Source organism: Theobroma cacao, chromosome 2 (genome assembly GCF_053813885.1).
Source record: "Theobroma cacao isolate CCN51 chromosome 2, ASM5381388v1, whole genome shotgun sequence".
NCBI lineage: Eukaryota > Viridiplantae > Streptophyta > Magnoliopsida > Malvales > Malvaceae > Theobroma > Theobroma cacao.
The window spans coordinates 10,454,864-10,479,268 of NC_142640.1; the positions used below are offsets into that span (position 1 = coordinate 10,454,864).

Sequence of the window (24,405 nt, forward strand, 5' to 3'; positions counted from 1 at the left end):
TACCCAAAGACCCATCTCCTCCTAATGAAAAACCTAATTCCATTTGATTGCTATCTTTACTAGCACAGAGCATTTTCAACTTCGAACAAATCTTAACATGATTATTTAAAGAAGATGTTCCATTTTTTTTTTGTATCAGCATATAAAATCTTATCATAATGATTACATCTAACCTTATGATTACCTTTTTCATCAACAAATTTTGTGAAGTCATTAGTTGTCAAATTTATATCTTCAATTTCATTTGACATATATCAAAAAAACAATTTATTAATCATCATATAGTTAAATTTAGTATGCCAAAGTGAAAAAGAATAACAATACCAAGCATAACCAAAACTAAACAGGTAAAAAAAATGTTGAAGAAAATGTTACGAGTGACTTGGTACTATTAAACAAATGTAAACATTCAATTTCATAAGTGTAATTTCTTCTTTTTAAATGTGGTAAAAAAATTCAATGACTTGTTATATATCTAATATATCAAATTTAAAATGAAAATAATAATAAGAATTGTGTATGTTATAGTTCTCACTCATTGCAAAACAAAACAAACAATGTCCAATGATGACAAAGTAAATTTGGGTCTTATGTTTCTTATGACAGATATGGTAGAATGCATCCCCAAAAGCAAAAATGCCTTTGATAGAAGATAATAACTCACTTGGACCATATATGTAGCATAATCTTTTTAATTCTAAAACAAATGTTCATAGACCTAAAAGCTTTCAAATTGCATGTCAAGTTGGATTTTGAAAAAATAATAAAAGAATAAGCGAAAGAATGATGATTTGGAAGTTCAACTTCGTGCCAAAAAATAGAACCAAATGCAAGTGTACTAAAACAAATGGAACTTCACTTCAGCAGCCTCACACTTCCCTGGTTCATTTAAACTTTCTTATTTTGTTTCCTGTAAACAAAAGAAGAATAAAACAACAGTTAAGATAGGGGCATTCTTTATGGAAGTTAAAAATAGAGATAAACATGTTAATGAAGTTAAGGCTAGTACTGATGAAACAACTAATTAAGGAATATTAATGACATCACATTAATAATTTGACTAATGATATTTCTCATACATCTGTCAATTTCTAACAAATGAATTGTTTGCAAAGTTGTAAATATTAATTTAATTATGTATTATATATTATATAAATAATGATAAAATATTTATAAATGGATATTGGATTCAAGTACTCGATAAATCCAGATATCAACATAGTCGAGTTCAAGTATTGGGTAGCCTAACCAATACGGATAATGAAATTATTATATGAATCCATTTCAACCCCGATTATAAAATATTTTAACCTTATATAATTGAATCGGACATCCGTGAATATCCTGTAACATGATAACTATAACCATCTCTAATTTTGATGTGTTTCGACACATCAGATTTAATGCCAAAGGTGTTAGCATTGACTTCGAAGGGCCATCGGATGAAGAGATGCGATCTTGGCATCTGAGGTGGGACTGACGAGCCCATCAGCTCCAAAGGAGAGTGGAATGTTGTAGTACAGGACACCAAGAATCATTCTATAGGGGTATGTAATTAAGTTTATAATAATCCTAAAGCTCAGCAAGACAAAGTGAATGAGAAAAAAATAATGCCATGACTGGATGAATTTTCACTTAAATGCAAACTTCAGGTTTACCATGTGCAGGGGCGGAGCGTCCCTTTGTAATGGGCGACCATGGCTCCACTCAAAATTTTTAAAATTTTTTATATCTTATATATTTTTTAATGACTTTTCAAAATAATTTTTATTAAATAATTAATATAATTTAAAAAATAATAAAATGGCTTTACAAGCCTCATTCAATTTTATTCAAATTCTTAAATTTTTTTTAATTTTTTAAGTTTCTCCACCTATATTTCCCTTTCTTCTTTTTTGTCCTCATATTGTGAAATTATAAAGAGATAAAGTTTTTATTTAATTTTTTCTACGTATGTTATTATTATTTTTTTTTTCAATTCTATTTTACGTGTTCATATATTTTAAGTTTCTATAAATTTTCTTTTCTAAATTTTTATAAATCATCAACCGTATTTTTTTTTTTGTTATGTAGGTTCTATCTTCTACTTGTTATGTTTTTCTTTTTTTTTCTTGTTTTGTAGATTTTATTTTTAATGATTTTAATTTTTAACAATTAAATCATTATTGTATATATAATTCTCAAATATAAGTTCTAGCATTTCATTATTGGTTATTATTTAAAATTTCACTAATATATTATTTTTTATTAATTTTAATTATATAAGAAAATATTATCTTAAATATACATTTTTAATGTACTTTACGTTTTATATTTATTTGAAAGGAAATTATGTTGAGTATAAGAAAAAATTATTAATTCTGTATATCATATTTAACTATTGATATTTTTTGCATTCTAGTTTAATATTTAGTATTATAAGCTTAAATATAATAAAATAAAAATATTAGATGTTGACTGTATTAATTTTTTAGTCGTTTATATTGAGAAAGATAAAATTCTGAAACAAAATGAATGATAAGTTTCTTACAGATAATTTAATTGTTTATATTAAGAAAGATATTACCATCGTCAAATAAAACTTTTCTAAAGCACTATTAAAAGTTTTTTTTTTATTTACATGTTATATAAAATTATTATCTGTTATAAATCTTTTGATTATTAATGGTTAAGTTTAATATATTAATTTTAAAAATTTTTAACATTTATTCTTCTTAACCTTTAGCCCTCTCAAAAAAAATTGGCTAACTCCGCCCATCTATGGCTGAAACTAACTTTCAAACTGAAAATATGGTATTTTTTCACAATCAATGTCTTTACAGACAATGATGTTCTCACAATCTTTAATTACATGCTTGCATATACCCGTGGACTTTGTAGTCCTTCACCTAGGCTGGTTCAATGCCATTCTAAACATTCCAGAGTTCCCTCCAAGAAAAGGGCCAGAAACCTTTCACGGTGAGGTGATACACTCCATGGATTATAAACGTAAATCCAAATATTCTATTTCGGTTTGGTTTATTTGGAGTGCAAGAGCTTAATCCAAAGTCAAAAGCTGCTCAATTAAAACTGCTGCGGTGACCAAGAAAGAGAGACGGAGAGCAATGGCGAAGCACGAAGAGCTTCCGATTCCGATTTACTCTTCATTGGAACCGGTGTACGGCGAAGGATCTCAGCTGGAAGAAGCTCAGCTTCGATCCGATAAATTGAAGTCCAAGTTTCTGGAAGACTTCGGTCACCCTCCCGATTTATTCGCTCGATCTCCAGGTCTGATTTTTTTCTCTGTTTTTGGTTGGTTAAGAAGTAAGCCAGAAATTGAATTTTGAATTTAAAGCTCTTATTGATATTTGTGTTTTGCATGTTTAGTAATTGTTAAATTCGAACTACGTTTTAAATAATATTCTGTTTGGTCGCTGAGAAACATCTTGAGAAAAATAGACAAACAGTATTGACTAAAAACAACTAATTGAAACGGAAAAATAGAATTCTCCTTCTAGAGTTTTTTTTTTTTTTTTGGTTTGGCTGTTTCAATTGTGAACATTGGTGATTCTTGAACTCGTTGATTAATCTTGAATCGCTGTGCAGGGCGAGTAAACTTGATTGGAGAAAACATTGACTATGAAGGATACTCAGTGTTGCCGATGGCAATCCGACGAGACACGATTGTGGCAATCCGAAAGCATGATAAAGGGGAGGCTGAAAAGCTTCTCCCAATTGCTAATGTCAATGATAAGTACACTTCCTGTACTTATCCTGCTGATCCAAACCAGGTTTATGACTTTTCTTTTTTTGGGCATGTGGTAACTTTATTGTTTTCTGCCAATTATAGTTATTGACATGCTTACGTTACACTTTGCCAAAAGTTTCATGAGGAGTTTGTATATTTAACTTCCTTTTTCTGATTGCCTTTGTTCCTGCAACATGCCAAAATGCCACTTTTGTAAGTCTGTTGGCTTACAGTATTGCTCCGAATCTGTGTCAAAATACCTGACATTGTTTATTTTGCAGGAAATTGACTTGAAAAATCATAGATGGGCCACTATTTCATTTGTGGGTGAGATATTGAATTCTTTTACTTTGTATATGTAGTTATTACAAATTATTGGTATATTTATCCTTTTCCACAAGTATACAAGTACCACTATTTCATTTGTGGATGAGATATTGAATTCTTGTGCTCCGTATATGTAGTTATTTCACATTATTGGTATATTTATCCTAAGTATGCTGCCATTAAATGGTGATGCTAGTAGTATTGCTCATTTAGGTATAAAGGTTATCATGAATATGCCAAGTCAAAAGGAGTGGATGTCAGTGTGCCAGTTGGTCTTGATGTTCTTGTTGAAGGAACAGTTCCTACAGGTTTTTTTTGCATCATGATTTTGCTGCTAATTGAAACTAATTGAATAATTCTTTTATGTATTCTTTTATGTAAGAAATTGACTCTTAAGCTTACATTTCTTTATTCTAGGTTCGGGACTATCAAGCTCTGCAGCATTTGTTTGCTCATCTACGATTGCTATTATGGCTGCTTTTGTTGTTAAATGCCCAAAGGTATGCTACCTTCACTGAGGTAATCACAAGTCAAATTCCAAAATCCTAGGTTCCTAACATCTCTTCATTTAACAGAAAGAACTTGCCCAAGTTACATGTGATTGTGAAAGGCACATTGGAACACAAGCTGGTGGGATGGACCAGGTTACTTTTTTGCTACCATGATCATGCTACCAAATTACTTTGTGATTATTGAAAATTGTTTGTCACTTATTATCTTTTTCTTTATGACAGGCAATCTCCGTGATGGCCAAAACTGGGTTTGCTGAGCTAAAAGATTTCAATCCTATTCGTGCAACTGATGTGCAACTCCCTGCTGGGGGCACATTTGTGATAGCTCATTCATTGGCAGAATCTCAAAAAGCTGTTACAGCTGCTATAAATTATAATAACAGAGTTGTTGAATGTCGATTGGCTGCTGTAAGTTAATATTCCCTCAAGGGTGTGTGTTGGCATGCGTGTTTCTACGAAGACTCACAATGTGCATTTTTTTTTTAAATTTCAGATTGTGCTTGGTATAAAGCTACGAATAAATCGGAAGGCCAGAAACTTGGACTTCAATTCATCGAATCAAAGCTGAGATCCTTCGCCGTACACCGGTTCCAATGAAGAGTAAATCGGAATCGGAAGCTCTTCGTGCTTCGCCATTGCTCTCCGTCTCTCTTTCTTGATCATCGTTACTGTTAGATGCATCAAAGGGAAGCAAATTGTTGTCGTTGGACTCCACAAGTCTGCCTTGGACATTGCAATGGAATGTTCTACAGCAAATGGTAAGATTGCAAAGTTTTTTAGTTCTAATTAAGATGTATGCAAAACTCACAGGCTGGATTTTCTTCGACATAAAGTTTCAATCTAAACCTGCTTTCAGGTGCCTGTACAGTATTATACAAGACTGAACGGTGGCGCATCCCCAATTAGCTTCCATTAGGAGTGCCGCTAGCTTATTTATGCCTAAATCGCTTCTCACAGCTTTTGGTTCATAAGCCCTGTGAAGGCTTCCTCCTCAGTTCAATGGCAACAATTCTTTCACCACTAGTAACTAATAAAAGATCTCATCTAAACTATATCTTGAGCACCTTCTGGAAATTACCTGCAAAAGAGACTTTGGCAAAGTTTTTATTATTTATAAATTATTGTCCCTCATCTCGCATATATATGTTTGAATAAAATTGATTATTAGAATTTTTATATCTTTAGTTTTTATTTATATTATTACGTAATATACGTTTTAAGTTTTGACTTTTAGTCAGTTGGTGTTTTTCTTTTATCCGAGTTGTATGTTTGTATAATTTTTTATGAGTTTGTCACGTATTCTGATATTTGGTCACTGATTATAATTAAATTGTTCGTCATCTGCAAGTGAATGATTTTAGCTGTTGTCTATAGTGCTATTTTTTTTTTCTCATACTTTTTATATTTTATTTTCACTTTTTCACTTGATAGTATTATTTTTTATTGTTTTTCTTTCATTTGACGAAAGTTGAATAAATATGATGATAATAATTATTGATTATTGTTGTATGTCTTTGTGTATTTTTACATTTATGGATTGTTGATTTGTTTTCTTATTGTTTGTTTTATGCTTAACACACTACAAAAAATCATTGTATTTTCAACGGATTTTCAACAGAATTTAATTAAAATTTTTATTTACTAGTTCCGACGTATTTTCAACGGATTTTTGTTGAAAATTTTCCAACGAAAATTTTCGTTGGAATTTTGGCTTGTACAACACACACATGGTATGTTTAATATTTTCAATGGATTTCTAAAGGAAATTTTTGTTGGAACTTTAAACTTTAAAAAAAACGGGTGTAAACTTGACAGTTTTCAATGAAATTTTCAACAGAATTTTTTGTTGAAAATTTTTAACGAAAAATTTCGTTGAAAATCCGTTGGCAATTTCATCTTCAGAACACAAGTCTAACTGTTAATTATTTTCAACGGAATTTTTCGTTGAAAATTTTCGTTGAAACTCTAAACATTTCCCATGTAATCTTTAACTTTTCTAACAGAATTTTTCATTGGAAATTCCATTGAAAAAGTTAAAGAGTCAATGATGCATTGAAAAAGTAACTTTCCAACGAAATTTCCAACGAAATTTTCCGTTGGAAAGTAACTTTTGAATGCATCAAAACTTTTATGACTTTTTAAACTTTCCAACGAAATTTTTCATTGGAAAATTTCGTTGGAAATAATCATAATTTTTTCAATTATAAAATTTAAAATTTTTATAAAATTTTTTAATTATTTTTAAAAAATTAGATATTACTAAAACCAAATACATAGTTATTGAAGTAAAATTTTTTTAAAGTTTAAATATGTTTTCCTTTGAGTAATTTTGTATATTTTTTTTAACTTTAATGAATCATACAATATTGAAATATAATACCAAATTAGGGTAATGTTATATTATTTCAAAATTTTAAAAAATAACTATGTAAAATTTTATATTTTATAAAAAAACCATGATAAGATATAAAAATCATATAAAAAAATATATTACATTATTTATGTTTTAATTGTAATTAGATAATATATGTAAATTAAGATTGAAGTTTTATAATAAACTTATTAATATTTGTGCTTAAAAAATATCATTTTATTATATGAGATATATTAAATAAGGGTCTACATATATATATATATTAATATATAATTTATGTAAGATTATAGTAAATTTCATTTAGATGATTATAATTATTAATGTAATAGGATAAAAATCATACATTTTATAAAAATCATATTGATAATTAATTATACAAATTTGGTTAATACATATCAATGTATAACCTATAAGTTGTGATCATTATATATGTATATAAAAAATTTAGTCATATCTGACTATTACTTATATTGAGTAATATTAAAAAAAACTTTTTGAACGAAAATAAAATAAATCTAAAAGTACTGTTATTGTCAAGACTTGAACCTTTGCCCACATATTAAAAGAGTTAAAAGATGACCATTTCTTCCACCAGCCCATACTTAAAACTTATCTCCAAACTTAATTGGGTATTAAACCAAAATGAATATTAGTTGCTTGTGGCCCAATACGTTTCCGTTCTGCCAAAATTCGGTCCCCTTAACCTTACGTCAAAATGACGTAGTTTTGATCCATAAAACCCTAACTATAAAGTCACAAATTTCTCCCCAAACCCGACTTTTGAATTGCCATTTTCTCTCTCTACTCGCAGGTCTCTCCCCTCTCTCTAAAACCTTTGCCCGACTTCCACAGCATTCTCGATGCTGTCCCGTTGTCAGTGGCCTGACTCTGGTTCTGGCGTTGTCCTATTTTAACAGCAATCGGTCTCTCTTCGTCGCCTTTGGCCCCGTCGTCCTGCTGCCATATTCTCCGGTTTGAACCTTTACCGTCATGACCCAAACACTCTTTGAATGAATCTGTCCCCGTCGCCTTAGTCCCCCTAGTGCTGCCTTACTCGACGTCCAATCCCTTCACAAATCAAGCCCTAGGGGTTAATTTTGTATACCTTGTTTATTTGATTTTTATCAATATTTGTTTATCAATTGATGCGCCCTAGGTATTTTTAATGATGTTATTGTGTTTTAATTATTTGATTTAGGGTTACAAGCCTAAACGTTTCATTGCTTTAATTTCAGTCAAAGGCTAAGGTCGGCTTTGGAAGCATAAAAGTAGTGTTCAGTCTGCTTCAAAACGAGATTGGGTTTTGGTCTAATTTTGCAGGTGACTAAGATGTATAGATAAGCAATTAAATGTTGGTATTTGATAACTAACCACCCATGTTTTAATTATTTGATTTGCTATTACAAGCCTAAACGTTTAACATATTTAAATGTTAGTATTTGACATATTATTTGATTTGCATTAAATTTAGTTAAAATTTTTATCAATAATTTATAAACATAAATAAATATGATGTTTATTATATTTTAATGCAATTTGAATCATCTAGCCGACTAACCTAATATCTTATTAGCCGATTGGGATCAAAAGCAATTAACATATTTTACCTTAAGCCCAAATAAAATTAAGGCCATGATTATAATTTCCACTTTAAGTCTTATAATATAGCGCTTGAATTTATAGCCCAATTTTAAATTTCAAAATAAAATTGTCATAACCGTATGAAATAATAGAAAATTTTGATATTTTTTAAAAATTGTAATAAATTGGAAACTACATGGGTTAATGATATTTAAAAGAAAGGGTAGACATCATGTATATATAATTTCAATTCAAACTTAATGTACAATCACCAATTTTAAGATGCAGGTGTGAATCTCTAATTAAAGCAATTTAATGTGCAAATAAATATAAACCATCTGCCTAGGTTTTTTGATAATTCATGTATGCAATAATTTATACTATAAGGGCTACTTTGCATCTTACAATGTAATTTTGAATATATTTATATAAAATACATATTGAAATGTAGGGTTTAACAAAATGTTTTGTTACCATCAATACAAATTAGTCTTGATAATGATATTCTATGACACTTAGGATTATAGAATGTCGGGAGATCGCTCTTGGATGTACCGTCGATTACAGAATGAATTCATTACAGCTGAATTTGTAAATGGAGTTATTGAATTTATTAATTTTGCATGTTCGAAGACTACATTTATGTGGAAGAATAAAATTAGATGTCCTTGCACACGATGTAGAAATAACAAGTTCTTAGATAAAGATAAAGTCACAGAACACATACTAAACCGGGGTTTTACTGGGGCTTACACAATTTGGAGTTTACATGGGGAAGATGATGTTGGACAATCATCGAGAAGTAGATCTAGAGTTGAACCATCCCTTAGATTGGAGGAAGATGCTGCTTTTCGAAAACCTACATATGAAGATGAAATAAAAAAATCCATATACTAGAATGATTAAAGATGCTATGCGTACCGAAGTTGCTTTCAACCATGGTTCTGAAAATGAGTTGAGCTTTGTGGAAGAAGATCACAATCCAAATGCATCAACCTTTTACTCTTTGTTAAGGAATGCAAAGGAACCTTTGTGGGTAGGTTGCACAAAGCACACAACGCTTTTAGCTGTGTTGCAACTTTTAAATGTTAAGGTAGAGTACAATTTGAGTGAATCATGTTTTGATCGACTGTTGGAGATAATAAAAAATATATTGCCATCTGATGAGAAGTTACCTATCGACTTTTATAGGATGAAGAAGAAGGTAGCAAAGCTTGGTTTGGGATATATAAAAATTGATGCTTGCAAGAACAATTGCATGTTATTTTATGAGCGATTTGCTATGTTTGAGCATTGTCAGGTATGTGGACATCCTTGGTATAAAACAGAGGAATTCAAGTGTGAGAAGGCAGAAGAAAATTCCTCACATAATGTATAATTTTTAGTGCAAACACTTGGGTACTTTTTAATTTAGTTATGTTTAATATTCATATGTATCAAACTATTTTATATATTGTGTGTTAAGGATAATTTCTAATTAGATGTTAAGACTTTAATCTCAATTTTGTAATGTGTATTTCTTTTATATATTTTACAGTTCGAATGCGAAATTAAATTTAGTATCGGAATGAAAACTGGTAATTTTTTTTGAAAATTTATTATAAAAATAATAGGTCAAAATATTTCCAACGAAAAATTCTGTTGAAAATATTTTTCTAACGAAAAATTTTATTGGAAATGCTAAATGTTTTTCTATTGGAAATAAGATTTCCAACGGAAATTTCTATTGGAAATTTCCATTTTCCAACGGAAAAAATTCCTATTGATTTTTCCGTTGAAAATGGGTTTTCCAATTGAAATTCCGTTGGAAATTGTATTTCCAACAGGAATTGTTCATACTGTTTTTTCCGTTGGAAATAGGCTTTCTAACGAAATTATTTTTCAACGGAATTTTCGTTGGAAATTCGTTGGAAATTTTCAATGGATTTTAAAAAAAAATGTAAAATTTTAAATTTTCAACGGATTTCCAACGGAATTTTTGTTGAACATTTCTAATGAAATTTTCGTTGAAAATTTTCAACCGATTTCCAACGGAAAGTATTACCCACAAGGCTTGTACCAACGAAATTTTCAACAGAATTTTTCGTTGAAAATAAATATTTCCAACTAAAAAAGACCTATTTCCAATAGAAAATTTCATTGAAAATAGTTAAATTTTTTGTAGTGACATTTCTTGTTTATTCTATTAAAGACCCGACAACTCATATGATGATAACAATTTCAGACGATTGTTGTATTTTTTTTTTGTTCATATATTCATATATTGTTTATTGTACTGATGCATTTTTTTTTTTTATGGATTGGTAATATATATATATATATATATTTATTTGGATTTTTGCTATGATTACAGTTCTATTTGTGTGAAGGTATTTTTATTCAATATAGACTTCGGCTCACAGTTTTTTTTCAAAACTATATATTTCGTACGGTTCGACTTATAATGCACGTCAGTTTATGAAATGTAAAAATTGCTGACTATTTCTCACAAGTATTAAAAATGGTCAATATGTTTGATTTATTTTTGATGCAAAGGTGACGTAATTTTTTTCGCTTCTAATTAAACTGTTCAGATTTGTAATTTGTCAATTCGATGGTCCATTTGCTTATATTTAAGTAAACTGTTTATTACTTTTCTTGGCTACAATTTTTCTACGTTTAATCTGCTAGGTAATGCATGCATTTTTTATATTCATCCTTCATGATCATCTTGTTGGAAGAATTTTGAAGTCAACACTGCTGTATTCTTGAAAGTCAACGCTCAGCCAATACATATTACGTACTCTTTTTACATAATATTTAAAATTAACTATTTGCAAAATTTTACAAACCCGTGCAGAACTGTTTAGGACCAGCCAATATTCCCTTCTATTGATAATTATAAGTACTATGGCTTTTGTGGGTCATTTTACCCAATATGTCTAATTTTTTATCTTGTGAAAAATAAGCAAGATATGTTATGAAGCATTGGTTGACAATTTAACACATCATTTACAAAATCTTAAGTAATTTGACTTATATTAACATGAATAATTTATAGAGATGTTTGCAAAATAAATATGATAATATATATTGAAAAAAATAAGATAAAATTAAAATTAAAGGAAATTCATCCAGTTTTGACTTCATGGCTACATTTACATCATAGTGGAGACTTGAGGCTGCTCCGTACAAGTCACACGGTCAATGAAGTGAGACAACGGCGACAGGAGGACGCAAAAAGGGCGGGTACTTTTAACAAATTGAAAGCACCGAACAGACATTTATTCAAAAACCAGTTGGATGAAGCTCTTCTTCTTCTTCTTCAAACGCCATCGCTGCTCTTTTGCTTCTTTCAACCCCACATTTCCCTCCAAAACCCCATCAGACAAACATTCCCAGATCCTCCATTTTTGCAAGTCAGCTCAACTTTTCCCTGCTATCCATCTCCTAAACACCCTACATTTCCCTTCCGAAACAACCTCTTCGAAAAAACCATTACTCTACGCTTCCCTTTTGCAAACTTGCACAAATGTTCAATCTTTTTCTCATGGGCTACAATTCCATGCCCACGTTATTAAATCTGGTCTCCAAACGGATCGTTTCGTCGGCAATAGCTTACTTGCTCTGTATTTTAAGTTGGGTCCTGATTTTACAGAAACTCGGAGGGTTTTTGATGGGCTGTTTGTGAAAGATGTTATATCGTGGACATCAATGGTTTCGGGGTACATTAAAGCGGGTAAACCTGAGAGTTCGCTTGAATTGTTTTGGGAAATGCTGGGTTTTGGAGTTGAGCCAAATGGATTCACTTTATCTACTGTGATCAAGGCATGTTCGGAGCTTGGGAAGTTGAGGCTGGGATGGTGCTTTCATGGGGTGGTTATAAAACGCGGGTTTGTTTCGAATCGTGTAATTTCGAGTGCGTTGATTGATTTTTATGGGAGGAATTGGCAGTTGAAGGAGGCGTGTGAGATATTTGATGAATTGCCTGAACCGGATGCTATTTGTTGGACTTCTGTTATTTCGGCTCTCACGAGGAACGATTTGTATGAGGAGGCATTGAGGTTCTTTTATTTGATGCATAGGAATCATGGTTTGAGCCCAGATGGGTTTACATTTGGGACAGTATTGACAGCTTGTGGGAATTTAGGGCGGTTGAGGCAAGGGAAGCAAGTGCATGCTAAGGTCATTACTTGTGGACTTTGCGGAAATGTGGTTGTTGAGAGTAGCCTTCTTGATATGTATGGAAAGTGCGGGTTGGTTGATGAATCTCAGTGTGTTTTTGATAGGATGTCGAAAAAGAATTCAGTTTCTTGGTCTGCATTGCTTGGTGTTTACTGTCAGAATAAAGACTATGAATCTGTTATTAGAATTTTCAGGGAAATGGATAAGACTGATCTCTACTGTTTTGGAACTGTTCTCCGTGCATGTGCAGGTTTGGCTGCTGTAAGACAAGGTAAAGAAGTTCATTGTCAGTATGTGAGAAGGGGTGGTTGGAGAGATGTTATTGTAGAATCAGCCTTAGTTGATCTTTATGCAAAATGTGGTTGTATTCATTTTGCACATCGCATCTTTGTGCAGATGTCTAGTAGAAATTTGATAACATGGAACTCAATGATTTATGGGTTTGCTCAGAATGGATTAGGTGGAGAAGCTCTACGAATATTTGATGAGATGATCAAGGGTATTAAGCCTGATTACATTAGTTTTATTGGAGTTCTTTTCGCTTGTAGTCATACAGGCTTGGTAGATCAAGGGCGAAAATATTTTGCCTTAATGACTAGGGAATATGGGATTAAACCTGGAATTGAACATTACAATTGCATGGTTGATCTCTTAGGCCGCGCTGGGTTACTGGAAGAAGCTGAAAATTTGATAGAGAGTGCAGACTTAAGAGATGATTCATCTCTTTGGGCTGTTCTCCTTGGTGCTTGCACAACCTGCACAAGTTCGAGTACTGCAGAGCGCATTGCAAAGAAAATGATTGAAGTAGAACCTGACTACCATATGAGTTATGTTCTCCTGGCTAATGTATATAGAGCAGTTGGCCGATGGAATGATGCTTTAAACGTTAGGAAGCTAATGAAAGACAGAGGAGTCAAGAAGATTACAGGCAAGAGCTGGGTTGAGGCTAACACTAACATGGGTTCTTATCTTGATGTGGCTGATGTGGATATGCCTGGAAGAAATGGTTTTCTAGGCATCAGGGATCCCGTCTGATGGTGAGAACAAATCGGTGTTAATCAATTTTTCTAACCTGGTTCAAAGTTCGTGAAGTCACAAATGTCCAAACAGCTTTAATTTTCCTTTCATTTGGCCTCAACCGTGCATCAAAAGGTGCTTTTAAAGGTGCAGAATCACCAAAGGAACCAGCTGACAGGCGGTTTGAACCATGCAGGCAAATGCAGTCATTGCAAATCAAATTTTCCTGCTGAAAGAGAGTTTCTTAAATTCCCATATTCTAGCAGTATGAAGATTTGATTATGATTTCTCTTGTTCTATAACTGGTTAATTGGCACTTTCAGAATCTACAGAACAAGTGGGAAACTCCTTTTCAATCCATCATTGTAACTTGTGAAACCAATAATCGAAGAAAATGAACTCCCTCACCTTAATTCTGCAATGGCCCTGTTGATATGTGTATAGATTGTAAAACCGATTCTATGGTTTGCACTAATGGCTCCAAGTTGTTTTCTTGTTATTCCTTGGTAACGTTTTAAACCATATCTTTGGTGTAAATGACTCCACTCATGTCGTAGGAACGATTATAGCCCTAAGCTAGTTGCGGCCCTATTTGGTGTTATGGTATGTCTTGGGTCAGTTCGTATCCCGAAAGGTCCAACTGAAGAAAAACTAGCTAAACCAACTTAGCAAATTTGACGGCAGCCAAAATTTGTGCTGAGTACTTGATTGATCATATGTCCAAGTAGCCATGCGTACTACTCTTGCATGGCTGAAATACACCAAAATAATTGACGTGATATCAACCCAAAGCATTGATGTGCATCTAACTGAAAACACTCGTGCTCAACCTCCTCGGTTACAGTCAACTGGGAACTTTTCAATCAATAGGGCATACATACTTGGTATACCTCTACAGAGATATTAGAAAAAGAGAATCATGTCACCCGTAGCGATGAATCACTCTGCCTGGACTTCCCAATCAAACATGGACGAGGGCAACCTAACGAACCAGACAATCACAACACACGACTACAATCAACATAGAAGAACAGGCAAATTTGGTATAAAGAGAAGCCAGAATTTACATTATACATTCTTCCATCACTTTGACTTCTACTATTTGTACACAAGATCTTGGAAGCTTTTACATTGCTGTCAGTATACAGTATACACCCTACAGAGACTCTTGCTTATAACATACATTTGGAATACTTGGAGTCTTAAGAGATTGGCTTCTAAGGGTCTAGAGAATGTTCTTTGTGTTCACCTTCAGCCTCGGACTCAGAATAAACTTGTCCTTAGAAGGCAAATTCATCTATTCGTGAATATACATTTGAAATCTACGGGTCTAGAGTAATTTCTTCATCTTCACCTTCAACCTCGGACTCGGAATAATCGCGTCCTTCAAAAGCAAATTTCATCTCTTGGTTGACCAATTCAGCAAGGTCTTGCCTGTTGGCATTTCTGTAAGCATCTATGACAGCCTTGAACAAGGATTCATTTGGCTCAATCTCTCCGTATTTTAATTGGCTATATATCCTCTTCACACCTTCAACCATGCCAGCTTTCCCGTAGCAACCTACGAGATTAATAAAGGTGACAAGGTCTGGCTCCAGGCCCTCATCCTGCATTTTCATAAACATGTTCAAAGCCTTATTAATGTGCCCTGATGACCCATAAGCATATATGGCGGCATTGTACACAAAAGACTCAAGAGCTATTTCTGCTTTTGTGAAGGCCTCACAAGACTCAAGTGCAAAAGCGTGCAAGCCTACCAAAGAGAAAACAACAATGCTAACAGCTTGTCTTGCATAAGGTTTCCCTTCCTGGTATGATGACTCTAGCTGCATTACAGCTTCAATTGGAATGCCTCCCTTCTTGAGTGCAGTGAATAGTACTTTAAAGGTCCCTGTGTCAGGCAAAATCTTTTGGCTAATCATCTCATGCAACAATTCACCACACCCACGTAACTGGCCATTCGTAACATAGCATGCCATTACTTTATTGTATGAAGAACAGTCTCTTAACAAACCAGACTGTTTCATCTCTTCTGCAACATCAATTGCTTCGTCAAGCATACCCATGCTTTTATACAGATACATCATAGTTGCAAATGAAAACCCATCTGCAGTACCCTTTTCTTTCAAATTGTCAAAAACGCATCTCGCTTCAGACACCATTACGAGATCTGCATAAAGATTTAAAATACTATTTGATGCAATGATATCTGGACCACCCTCCAGATCCTTCATCTTTTCATACACTTGTTTTGCTCCTTCCAAACACCCCACTTTGCTATAAGCCTTAATCAGCGAAGTTAGTACTATCTTATTTGCTGATACTCCAGATTCTTCCATCATCCGAAAATATCGCAGAGCTTCTTCAACATCACCAATTTCAGCGAACCCATTAATTAAAGATCCATAAACAACTTCATTGGGCTTCACCCCTGCACTGATCATTTCTTGGTAACCATCAACGGCATCAGAAAGCTGCCCAAGACGGACATAGCATGCAATAAGAGAGGAAAAGGTTAGACACTTTGGTTTGAATCCTGCTGCTTGCATTTCACCTAAGAGGTCTCTTGCCTGATCCACTAAATCACCTCCAGATAACATTTGAATAAGGGAATTATAAGTGCACTCATCAGGCCAGGTACCATTATGTCTCATGCTCTTAAAGAGAGAGAAAGCCTTATCATAGAGTTCTGCTTTGCCATAGGCTTTAACCATGACATTGTATTCCACAATACCTTTCTTCTGCCTCGGCAAATCTCTCTTGCCATAAAACACAGCCTCAGCTTCAGCACAGAGCCCATTTTCAGCATAAGCATCTATAATTGCTGCACGTGTCTTTGATGAAAGCTCACAATTCGAAAGAAACTTCTCAAAAAGATTCTTCGCCTGGTCAAGCAACCCTGTGGCAATATACATCTTCATAAGAACAGGAAGAGACTGCTCATCAATGTGAATACCAAATTTGTTCATTTCTTCAATTACAGTCTCCACTTCTTGAACCATATTCCTCTCACACAATATATGAAGAACAGCTCTGTGAGTTACAATATCAGGGAAAAGACCTACCTTCCTGATCTTCCTATAATATTCCAGGGCTGCCTCAATATTTCCAGCACCAGCATACAGAGACAAAAAGATGTTATAAGTCTTTGTGTCAGGAGGTATTCCCTTTTCTTCCATCTTACTAAGCAAAGATTCTGCCTCCAAAAAGTGGCCATGACTTCCACAAGTAAAGATCATAGTGTTAAATGTGATAGTATCCATCACCACACCAGATTTTAACATTTCAGCAAAGATATCAGCTGCATCCCTGAGGCGCCCAGCTTTTCCATACAAATCAATCAAAGTATTGTATGTAGATGTTAGTCGTGGCTTTCTAATAGAACTTTCTGTGTCTGGTGAACCTAAAGTTTCCAAAACAGGACTCCTACCACCTGTCCTGAAAAGCTCAGTTGATAGAAAATGCTTAAAACTAACGGGAGCTGAACCAGACCCATTTTCAAAATCAATCATCGAATCCAACTCAAGATCATTCAAGTCCACCTTCCCAATGCACCAATCTTTATAAAACCTATCTGCCCTATCAAACTCCATAGCATCCTTCAAAACCTTAACAACCGTATTCATTGTGACTTCATCAGGGTAAAGTCCTCTGAGTCTCATATGCTTAATCCATAAAAGTGCTTCTTTCACCAGACCAGCCTTCCCATAAACATCAACAAGCATTCCATAAGTATTGTTTGTGGGCAAAACACCATTTTTCGCCATTTCAATCCAACAAAGCCTTAACTCATCCCATTTTTGAGCTCTCCCCAGAGCTCGAAGCACGATGTTATAATGAATTACATTCGGCACATAGTCTTTCAGTGATTTGAAAAACCCAAAAACCCGAGTAACTCTCTCGCAGTTACTCTGTTCTTTGAGTATCACAGTCTGTTCTTTCGGACTCAAATTCTCACAAACCGAACTAAGGGTTTTCTCTACGTCCGTATCGCACTCCAAAGCCCTAAGAATCGAAGGCAAAATACCTTTATACCTCTTCTTTTTAACATTACTTGAAGAACTTTTAGTGGGAGAAAACAGGGTTTTAGAGAGACACTGTAGCTTAAACCCTGTAGAAAACCCAAATCCTCTTGAATGCTGCTTCTGGGCACAAGAGTGTACGCTTGCACTTGAGCCTTGCTCAAGAAAGTGTTGTTTTCTAGAAAATCTTTGGTCATGATTATACCCCAAAAACACTCTCGCTGCGCAAGGAAAATGGAGGTGAGGAAGCTTACTTGGTGAAACCAAGATGTGGCGCCGTAAACAATCATGCCCCAATTCTCTTGAACCGTAACTCGGTAGCATCTTTTCCTTTTCGGCTTGCGTATTTTGGTTTCTGAATCTGTTCTTTCGGCGAAGGTTTAGGGTTTACGCTCAGTGATTTTGTAGGGTTTTTGGTCAAGTTTTTTATTTGTCAGCCTCTAAGGCTTCCTAGATTTGGAGTTTTCTGTGATTCTTTGGCACTCTACCCGATTCAGCCCTAACTAACGCCCAACTCCAAAAAGGGAGAAAGTGAAAATGCTAATTAAAATCTTTTCTTTTCTTTTCTTTTTTGGAAATAATTCTTAATTTGATTCACTAACAAATTTTGGCATTGTTTGTTTATTTTATTTATTTTTCATTGATATAATATGATTAAAAAAAATAAGTGTCGTAGATTAAAGTATTCACCACTTGAATCTTTGCGTACTTATTTTATATCCAGTGATTTACAATAAGTAACTTATTTAAAATGCAGACGTTAGAACCTCATATGGCTTGTCATGGGCTATTTGAATGAATTGATTTATTTTTAGTGAGATTTAGATCTAAGGATTTATTTACAAGCAAAACGTAACTTGATTGCCATATATGAACTCTTTCTGATTGTGTAATAGAACCTAAATTCCATACCTACGTGTCGAGATAAAAAAAAAATTAAAAGGGGGACAATGAAAGCACTAATTTTTATGTAAATCCGTCTGTGGGCATTTCTCCCCGGAAGCAAAGATCAAGCATACAAACCATTCTATGCATAACAACAACACTGAAATGAAATATGGGGAAAACAAGGGTTAGCCTGGTACAAACCAGACAAAAACTTTGATTATCTTTGTTTTCAACTTTATCTGATTTCTCAACATTCTTCATTCAGAATTACACTTAAAACAACACATTAATAAAATGAATAGGCCGGCCAGAAAGGCACCAATGGTGTATGGGAAGAACAAGTAAGGGAATTTCTTGGACAAATCCTAGTCCACCTGCAAATACCAACTTCTATTAGAGTCTTCCTATCATAGTGCTGCGATCATGGTTCTTGTTGCAGCCTCACGCTTCATCTCTGCAGCTTTACCACTACCTCGGAAATACATGTAAACTTGCTGCAAGTTTAAACAAGAAAACACAGGGGCTAAGAAGAAACAAAAGTGGAGCAGTTTTGCTGGATAGGTAATGAAACAAGAGGGATTAGTGAACCTGAATAACCCAGACACTGAGCAGTGATTCAACACAAAAAAATCCAAAACCAATAAAGTAGAATATCTGCACCTCAAAATGAAGCATGGACAATGTCAAGCTTTCTCAAAGACACAATGAATAGTAAACCAGAAACAGACAAATATTTTAGTGTAATTCTACTCAAGACTATGCTTCATCAAATCATGATCCTAAATAGTGTTGATGCTACAACTATGTAGTTGAATATTAACTATCGTGTCCTAATGGCTTGAGACTTACCCCCACCAAAGCATGGTTGCCCAAGAGATCTATTGCAGGCAAAATACCTCTGTGCAAAGAATTACACAATAAAATACATCAGCTATAGATTTCCATAGAGAAAAAAAAAACATGATTAAAGCTGGTGTTCCTACATGAATAATTAAAACACATTTTCCGGCAGAACAATTAAGAGATGGTAAAAATGTGGTTGGTTATGATAGGAGCTGCCAAGGTGATAAGACTTGCTTCCCTTCAGATTGTGTAATACTATAAAAGTGTAAAACACAAAATGTGGCTGATTATTCAGGGACAAATATTCAAACCAGCCCATGGAAATCATAAGTTTTTAGAGGCAAGACATCCACTCTTTCTCAAAATTGTTACCTTCTCTATAAAGAATTAAACAATGAAAACCTTTTTCTGAAAAAGAAATGTAACAAGCAAAATTCCCCTGAAAGGAAAATGGTCAAACAAACTTACGCAAGAGACTTTCCCTTGAAAATAATTGGGGGAGCAACTGCAGCAAAGATGCAAAAGCCAATATGCAACTGGAAGGTGGAAGAGACGAATCAGAAATGAGGAGCTTTCTAACATATCCTCGATGAATATAGAACAATTACAATGAGAAAACAATAAGCTTACCAAGTAAAACAAGAAAAACCATCCAAACTTCAATGCGCTATCAGTCCTTTAAAAGGAATAGAAACATAACATAAGATAAGATTAAGGATGGGGATAAAATGTAATATATATAGTAAATCTAAGTGTGTAACTACAAGTGGCATTTCCAAATTATTCACATAGTTTTTTCAGCTCACAATTACATTGTTTAAAATAAATTTCAAGGGTACATGGTTGATATATAGGGTATCCTTATATCATCTCACCATCTAGAAGCAGCAAACATTTTCTATAATCATTGGATCTAAATTTCCAATTTGTTCACAACATAGGAGTCCAGATAGTAGAAATAATCACAGAAAGCACTATAATCTTTATAATTAATAATTAGATAGATATAGATTTGATAAGTCATAAACCAAATATGGAACAACAAAAAGTAGTACCTCATGGCACGATAAAGAGGGCGATACCACAACACATAGCCTCCAGGTACCCCAGATATAAAATATATGATGGCAAGAAACCAAATTGTTGGACCTGGAACAAAATATAAACTCATAATATGATAAAGGACACCAAAATAGCAATTAAATAATAATTAAGGGCTATACTGAGTAACTTCAAAACCCACCTTCTCCCTTGATCCAGGCTGTAGTAACAGCTATTATATTCCATGAAAGACAAAGAACCAAACCTGCCCATGTCCAGATAAATTAACAGACTTAAAGTCAAAATAGACCACCATAACAAATTTGCATTTAGACATTCTCCAAGACATGAACAGGAAATGAACATTACAACCAATGCTTATATATTAACAAAGTAAGAGAGAAATAACTAGATCAGAGAAAAATAGACCGAAGCAATAAGACAATCCAAATCTAAACCCAAGCACTGTGATGCTTAAATATTGAAACCCTTTCCAAAAGAAAGAAAAAAACCTTATTTTTAACTCACCTAACAATGTTGTGAAAGCAACATACTGCATCTTTTGTAGGTGGATTGGTATTTCATTTGCAATGTCATGGTGGATAATAGGAAAATATGGTGGCCAATTTTTCTCCTCTATTACTATTCCAGCTGCCAAGACAAAGGCAAGAACACATGTCAAAATCAGATTGGTAATGCACAAGCTCATCAAGTCAACAATAATAAAAAAGAACCTACCACGTGCTATTGCATCCTCCTTCCTTTTCAATTCCTGCATAATGTAAAGATAACATCAGTTACTAGGAAGATAATTTACACTAAAAGCAAAAGGAATTGCAAAACCACACTACAGACAACACTAGTTACATATGACTTCCAAATGTACATTTAAGGACTCATTTCAGAGTTTAGAATTTTCACAATGAAAAAGAAAACAATTCAGAATATAAGATATTTTACAGGCATTCATACAGAAAGAAATAAATTAAACTAAAATATGAGTCAGAAATTGAGATTCAAAAACTATGCTTTCGATTCTTTGGGCCGAGTTACCAATAACTAAATTAATTTGGAAATGTTTATAATTGACACTGCAATTCTAAAGAAGTAACTAGCTGCCATTGATATCAAATATCTCAAATAATTAATTGGAAGCACCAGATTTATAATTCCTCAGCCAGCCTTGCTCAAATGCAAACAGACAACCAAATTACCTGTTCTCGCTTTTTCAATTCAGCCTCTTTTGCTTGAAGTTCCTTCTCCTTTGCTTTTAAATCCTACAGTTGATGAGACGAAAAGATGACAACAAGTCTTTTGCTTAAACAGAATGTTCAGAACCACGCACAGTAGGCCCGTTCAATATCTGGAACATTTTAGGATACCTTTGCAGAATCAAGAGGAATATCTATTGTTGCACCACGGTCATACGGTTCAGGAGGAAGGGGTGACAGCCTTGATGTTGCAGGAGGAACACTACCAGGATTCTAAAATTTGGGTATTTAAAATTAGAAGTAACACAAGCAAGATTGTAAGCAATTGCACAGGATCGGTACATCATGCATACACAAGCACATGACATATGCATAACTGCATATGCAAGATAAGAAAATAAACCAGTCAATTGAGATACAATTGCATTGCCAACAAGCATTCTAGCACAAAAATTTCACAAAGCAAGAAAGGCATAAGCCAATGGGAAAATGAGTCCCATACAAATTTGGGATAAAAAACAATGCACAAAACTGCACCTACAATCAGGATTCAACTGGCCATCTTCCTAAATATCAGGATGTACATGACTTTCAAGCCATGCCTCCTGTCTCAAGGAGAAAGCAAGCTCATCTGTCCATTATTGCTCTCCTTGAGCTTTGTGTTCATTCTTTGCTGTGAGTAATTCGGTCTTTGATGCAGCACCTTGTTTTGAATCTATCTGATTTTCATTTGAAGTAAATGAGCTACTTAAAAGTGGGGGAAAAAAGGAATCTACTGACTGAAATCCAGAAACATACAATGTAGTGGCTAGGAAGATTTATGAATTCATCAATGAAAAGAATTTTGGTACCACTACCATTACTAACAGTAACAACCACCACAAAGACCATTTAATAAGCAAGCATTTCCATGATGGATATTCATTAGCTTCAAATGCTGCTAGCATCTTTGCCATAATGACAATCACTCTCATCATTGCAACCACTATAACTACTAATATTCTAGTGCCACTACCAACCATTAGAATCAAGTCAAAGCATGACCATCGTGAGAAAATCAATGATAGCCTTTGAACAGTCATCACAACCATGCTATGCCAGAGAGACATAGATAAGAGTTAAGTATGTTTACTATTCTCTATCTGCCACCAATGTTTGCAGTTCTCAACAATTTAAATGCCACTATCGAACATTATGAAGGTAAAGGTAACCAGAAAATTGTAGGGAAAAAGTACTTACTGTAGTATAAAAGGCACCTCCACCATAATTTGATTGCGCTGATCCTTTCCTGACAGCTGGGTCCTGCAATAGATAAAATGAATCCATACAGGCCATGATAAGCAAAAACAATAATGAAGAACTTCAACAACAATTCAATCGCACAAATTAAATCATTACTTATAACTTCTAAGGATATACCACAACAAAGCTGTGTGTGGTCAAGCTTAAGGGAAACAAGGAACAATATTCACCAAAGAAATACTATATTCCATGAAGCCACATGTACCAGCTTTACATATCAGAAACAAAGCTTATTTATCTTGTTTTTCTTGGGCAAAAATCACAATGTCAAATTCAAATCAAATTTGTCTATGTTTAAAAATTACATCTCAAAAGGATGGCATTATTAGAGTGTAACAAAAGTTTCTTTCAACTCGTAGCTTTTTGTCCCAAACCAACACAGCCTTATGTCGCTCAATGGAAAAGAAAATTAAATAAACAGAGTTACTAGAGCTACATTATGGAAAACAAGAGATACTTTCCCAAAAGTAAAACAATTTCTAACAATAACAATTCCGATTGGCAGCGGAAAATTAATCAGATCTAGCAATTTGGTCAATCAATCATCCAAATCAACAAAAACTATCGACGAAATCTCGAAAAAAGAAAAACAACAGAAAATATAGATATCATCAATCGTAGGCATTTGACTTTTATGGAAAGCGGGATACAGATACGTAAATACGTGAGTATGGAACTTACCGAGAAAGGATTGACCTCTTCCTCGTCGAAAGGGTTAGAATCGAAGCGACTCATCGAATCACAAAAAGGAAACTCCGAATACTAAAACAATGCGGGATAGATCTGAATTTGGGACACTAAAAGAGATGATTTCGCAGCAGAAAAAAAATAAAAGTTAGCGTTAGAAAGAAGATCAATGTCGAGAAAATATAGAGAAGAGAAAGAAGGGAAATGAGAGAGGAGAGGGGCTGATTATAGCAACGGGTGGATATAGTTTATCTTTGGAATGGAAGGGCGTTCGTTTGGAGAGAAAATGTGAGGGAAAAGACGACGGGAAGAGTTTCGCGGGCCGCGGCTGGGGTTTAAATAGGAGCTGAAAATGGGCTTGGTAGATCTCCTTTACTTTGTTGACTCCAGTCAAGTTTTGGGCCAATTCCGCGTATTCTTTCAGAATTCTGCTTCTCTTTTTTTAATACATATTTGTTGAATTGAATGATTTTGTTTTGAATTTAGTAATTGATTATATTCCAAGAGTTGGGAGAAAGTAGGCGAAGATTGCATTTCACAATCAAACACTTACTGCTCAAATGCTGTCCATTTATTGCAACATTTCCTTGGAGTTTAGCTAATATGCCATGCAACCCCCCCCCCCCCCCCATTGCTTGGTTAGGACTGCTGATATTTGACTAATATTAAATCTTTGGTTGGAAGGTAAGAAGTGCTCAATTATATTCTT

General features: G+C 33.9%; 3 protein-coding genes and 1 pseudogene across 5 annotated transcripts; 2 read left to right on the top strand and 2 right to left on the bottom strand.

The window, feature by feature from the left end:
- The first annotated feature begins 2,802 nt into the window (after positions 1–2,802).
- LOC18608650 (galactokinase-like) lies at positions 2,803–5,409 on the top strand (annotated as a pseudogene). The gene is made up of 8 exons (XR_016024479.1): positions 2,803–3,267; positions 3,586–3,770; positions 4,009–4,054; positions 4,268–4,362; positions 4,472–4,554; positions 4,630–4,698; positions 4,789–4,974; positions 5,060–5,409. The product of XR_016024479.1 is annotated as a galactokinase-like (transcript).
- A 6,358-nt stretch (positions 5,410–11,767) lies between these two features.
- LOC18608652 (Pentatricopeptide repeat (PPR-like) superfamily protein) lies at positions 11,768–14,201 on the top strand. The gene has a single exon (XM_007043451.3). It carries the CDS (start codon positions 11,804–11,806, stop codon positions 13,718–13,720), a length of 1,917 nt encoding a protein of 638 aa, XP_007043513.3. The 5' UTR covers positions 11,768–11,803; the 3' UTR covers positions 13,721–14,201.
- Positions 14,202–14,725: 524 nt separating this feature from the next.
- LOC18608653 (Pentatricopeptide repeat (PPR) superfamily protein) lies at positions 14,726–18,237 on the bottom strand. Its single transcript, XM_007043452.3, has one exon. It carries the CDS (start codon positions 18,046–18,048, stop codon positions 15,025–15,027), a length of 3,024 nt encoding a protein of 1,007 aa, XP_007043514.3. The 5' UTR covers positions 18,049–18,237; the 3' UTR covers positions 14,726–15,024.
- A 560-nt stretch (positions 18,238–18,797) lies between these two features.
- Positions 18,798–24,006, bottom strand: SCAMP3 (Secretory carrier membrane protein (SCAMP) family protein). Of its 2 annotated transcripts, XM_007043453.3 has the most exons (13): positions 23,691–24,006; positions 22,947–23,009; positions 21,879–21,980; positions 21,711–21,773; positions 21,235–21,268; positions 21,025–21,147; positions 20,699–20,761; positions 20,511–20,604; positions 20,086–20,131; positions 19,924–19,991; positions 19,462–19,510; positions 19,201–19,266; positions 18,798–19,106 (listed from the first exon to the last, which is right to left on the bottom strand). In XM_007043453.3, the coding sequence occupies exons 1-13, from the start codon at positions 23,742–23,744 to the stop codon at positions 19,020–19,022; spliced, it is 912 nt and encodes a 303-aa protein (XP_007043515.2). In that variant the 5' UTR covers positions 23,745–24,006; the 3' UTR covers positions 18,798–19,019. The 2 variants fall into 2 exon arrangements, with proteins under 2 accessions (XP_007043515.2, XP_088659925.1); XM_088803799.1 differs by lacking the exon at positions 21,879–21,980 and having other exon boundaries at positions 23,691–23,888.
- Between the last annotated feature and the right edge of the window lie 399 nt (positions 24,007–24,405).

What these genes read in the sequence shown, in the direction of transcription:
- LOC18608653 (XM_007043452.3), bottom strand. Translation starts at nt 18,048, where the DNA reads ATGCTACCGAGTTACGGTTCAAGAGAATTGGGGCATGATTGTTTACGG.
- SCAMP3 (XM_007043453.3), bottom strand. Translation starts at nt 23,744, where the DNA reads ATGAGTCGCTTCGATTCTAACCCTTTCGACGAGGAAGAGGTCAATCCT. An exon ending in GGAGGATGCAATAGCACGTG is followed by an intron (nt 21,148 to 21,234) that starts GTAGGTTCTTTT and finishes TTGTCTTGGCAG; the next exon opens with CTGGAATAGTAATAGAGGAG. An exon ending in CCTCTTTATCGTGCCATGAG is followed by an intron (nt 20,132 to 20,510) that starts GTACTACTTTTT and finishes TTCCTTTTAAAG; the next exon opens with GACTGATAGCGCATTGAAGT.
- LOC18608652 (XM_007043451.3), top strand. Translation starts at nt 11,804, where the DNA reads ATGAAGCTCTTCTTCTTCTTCTTCAAACGCCATCGCTGCTCTTTTGCT.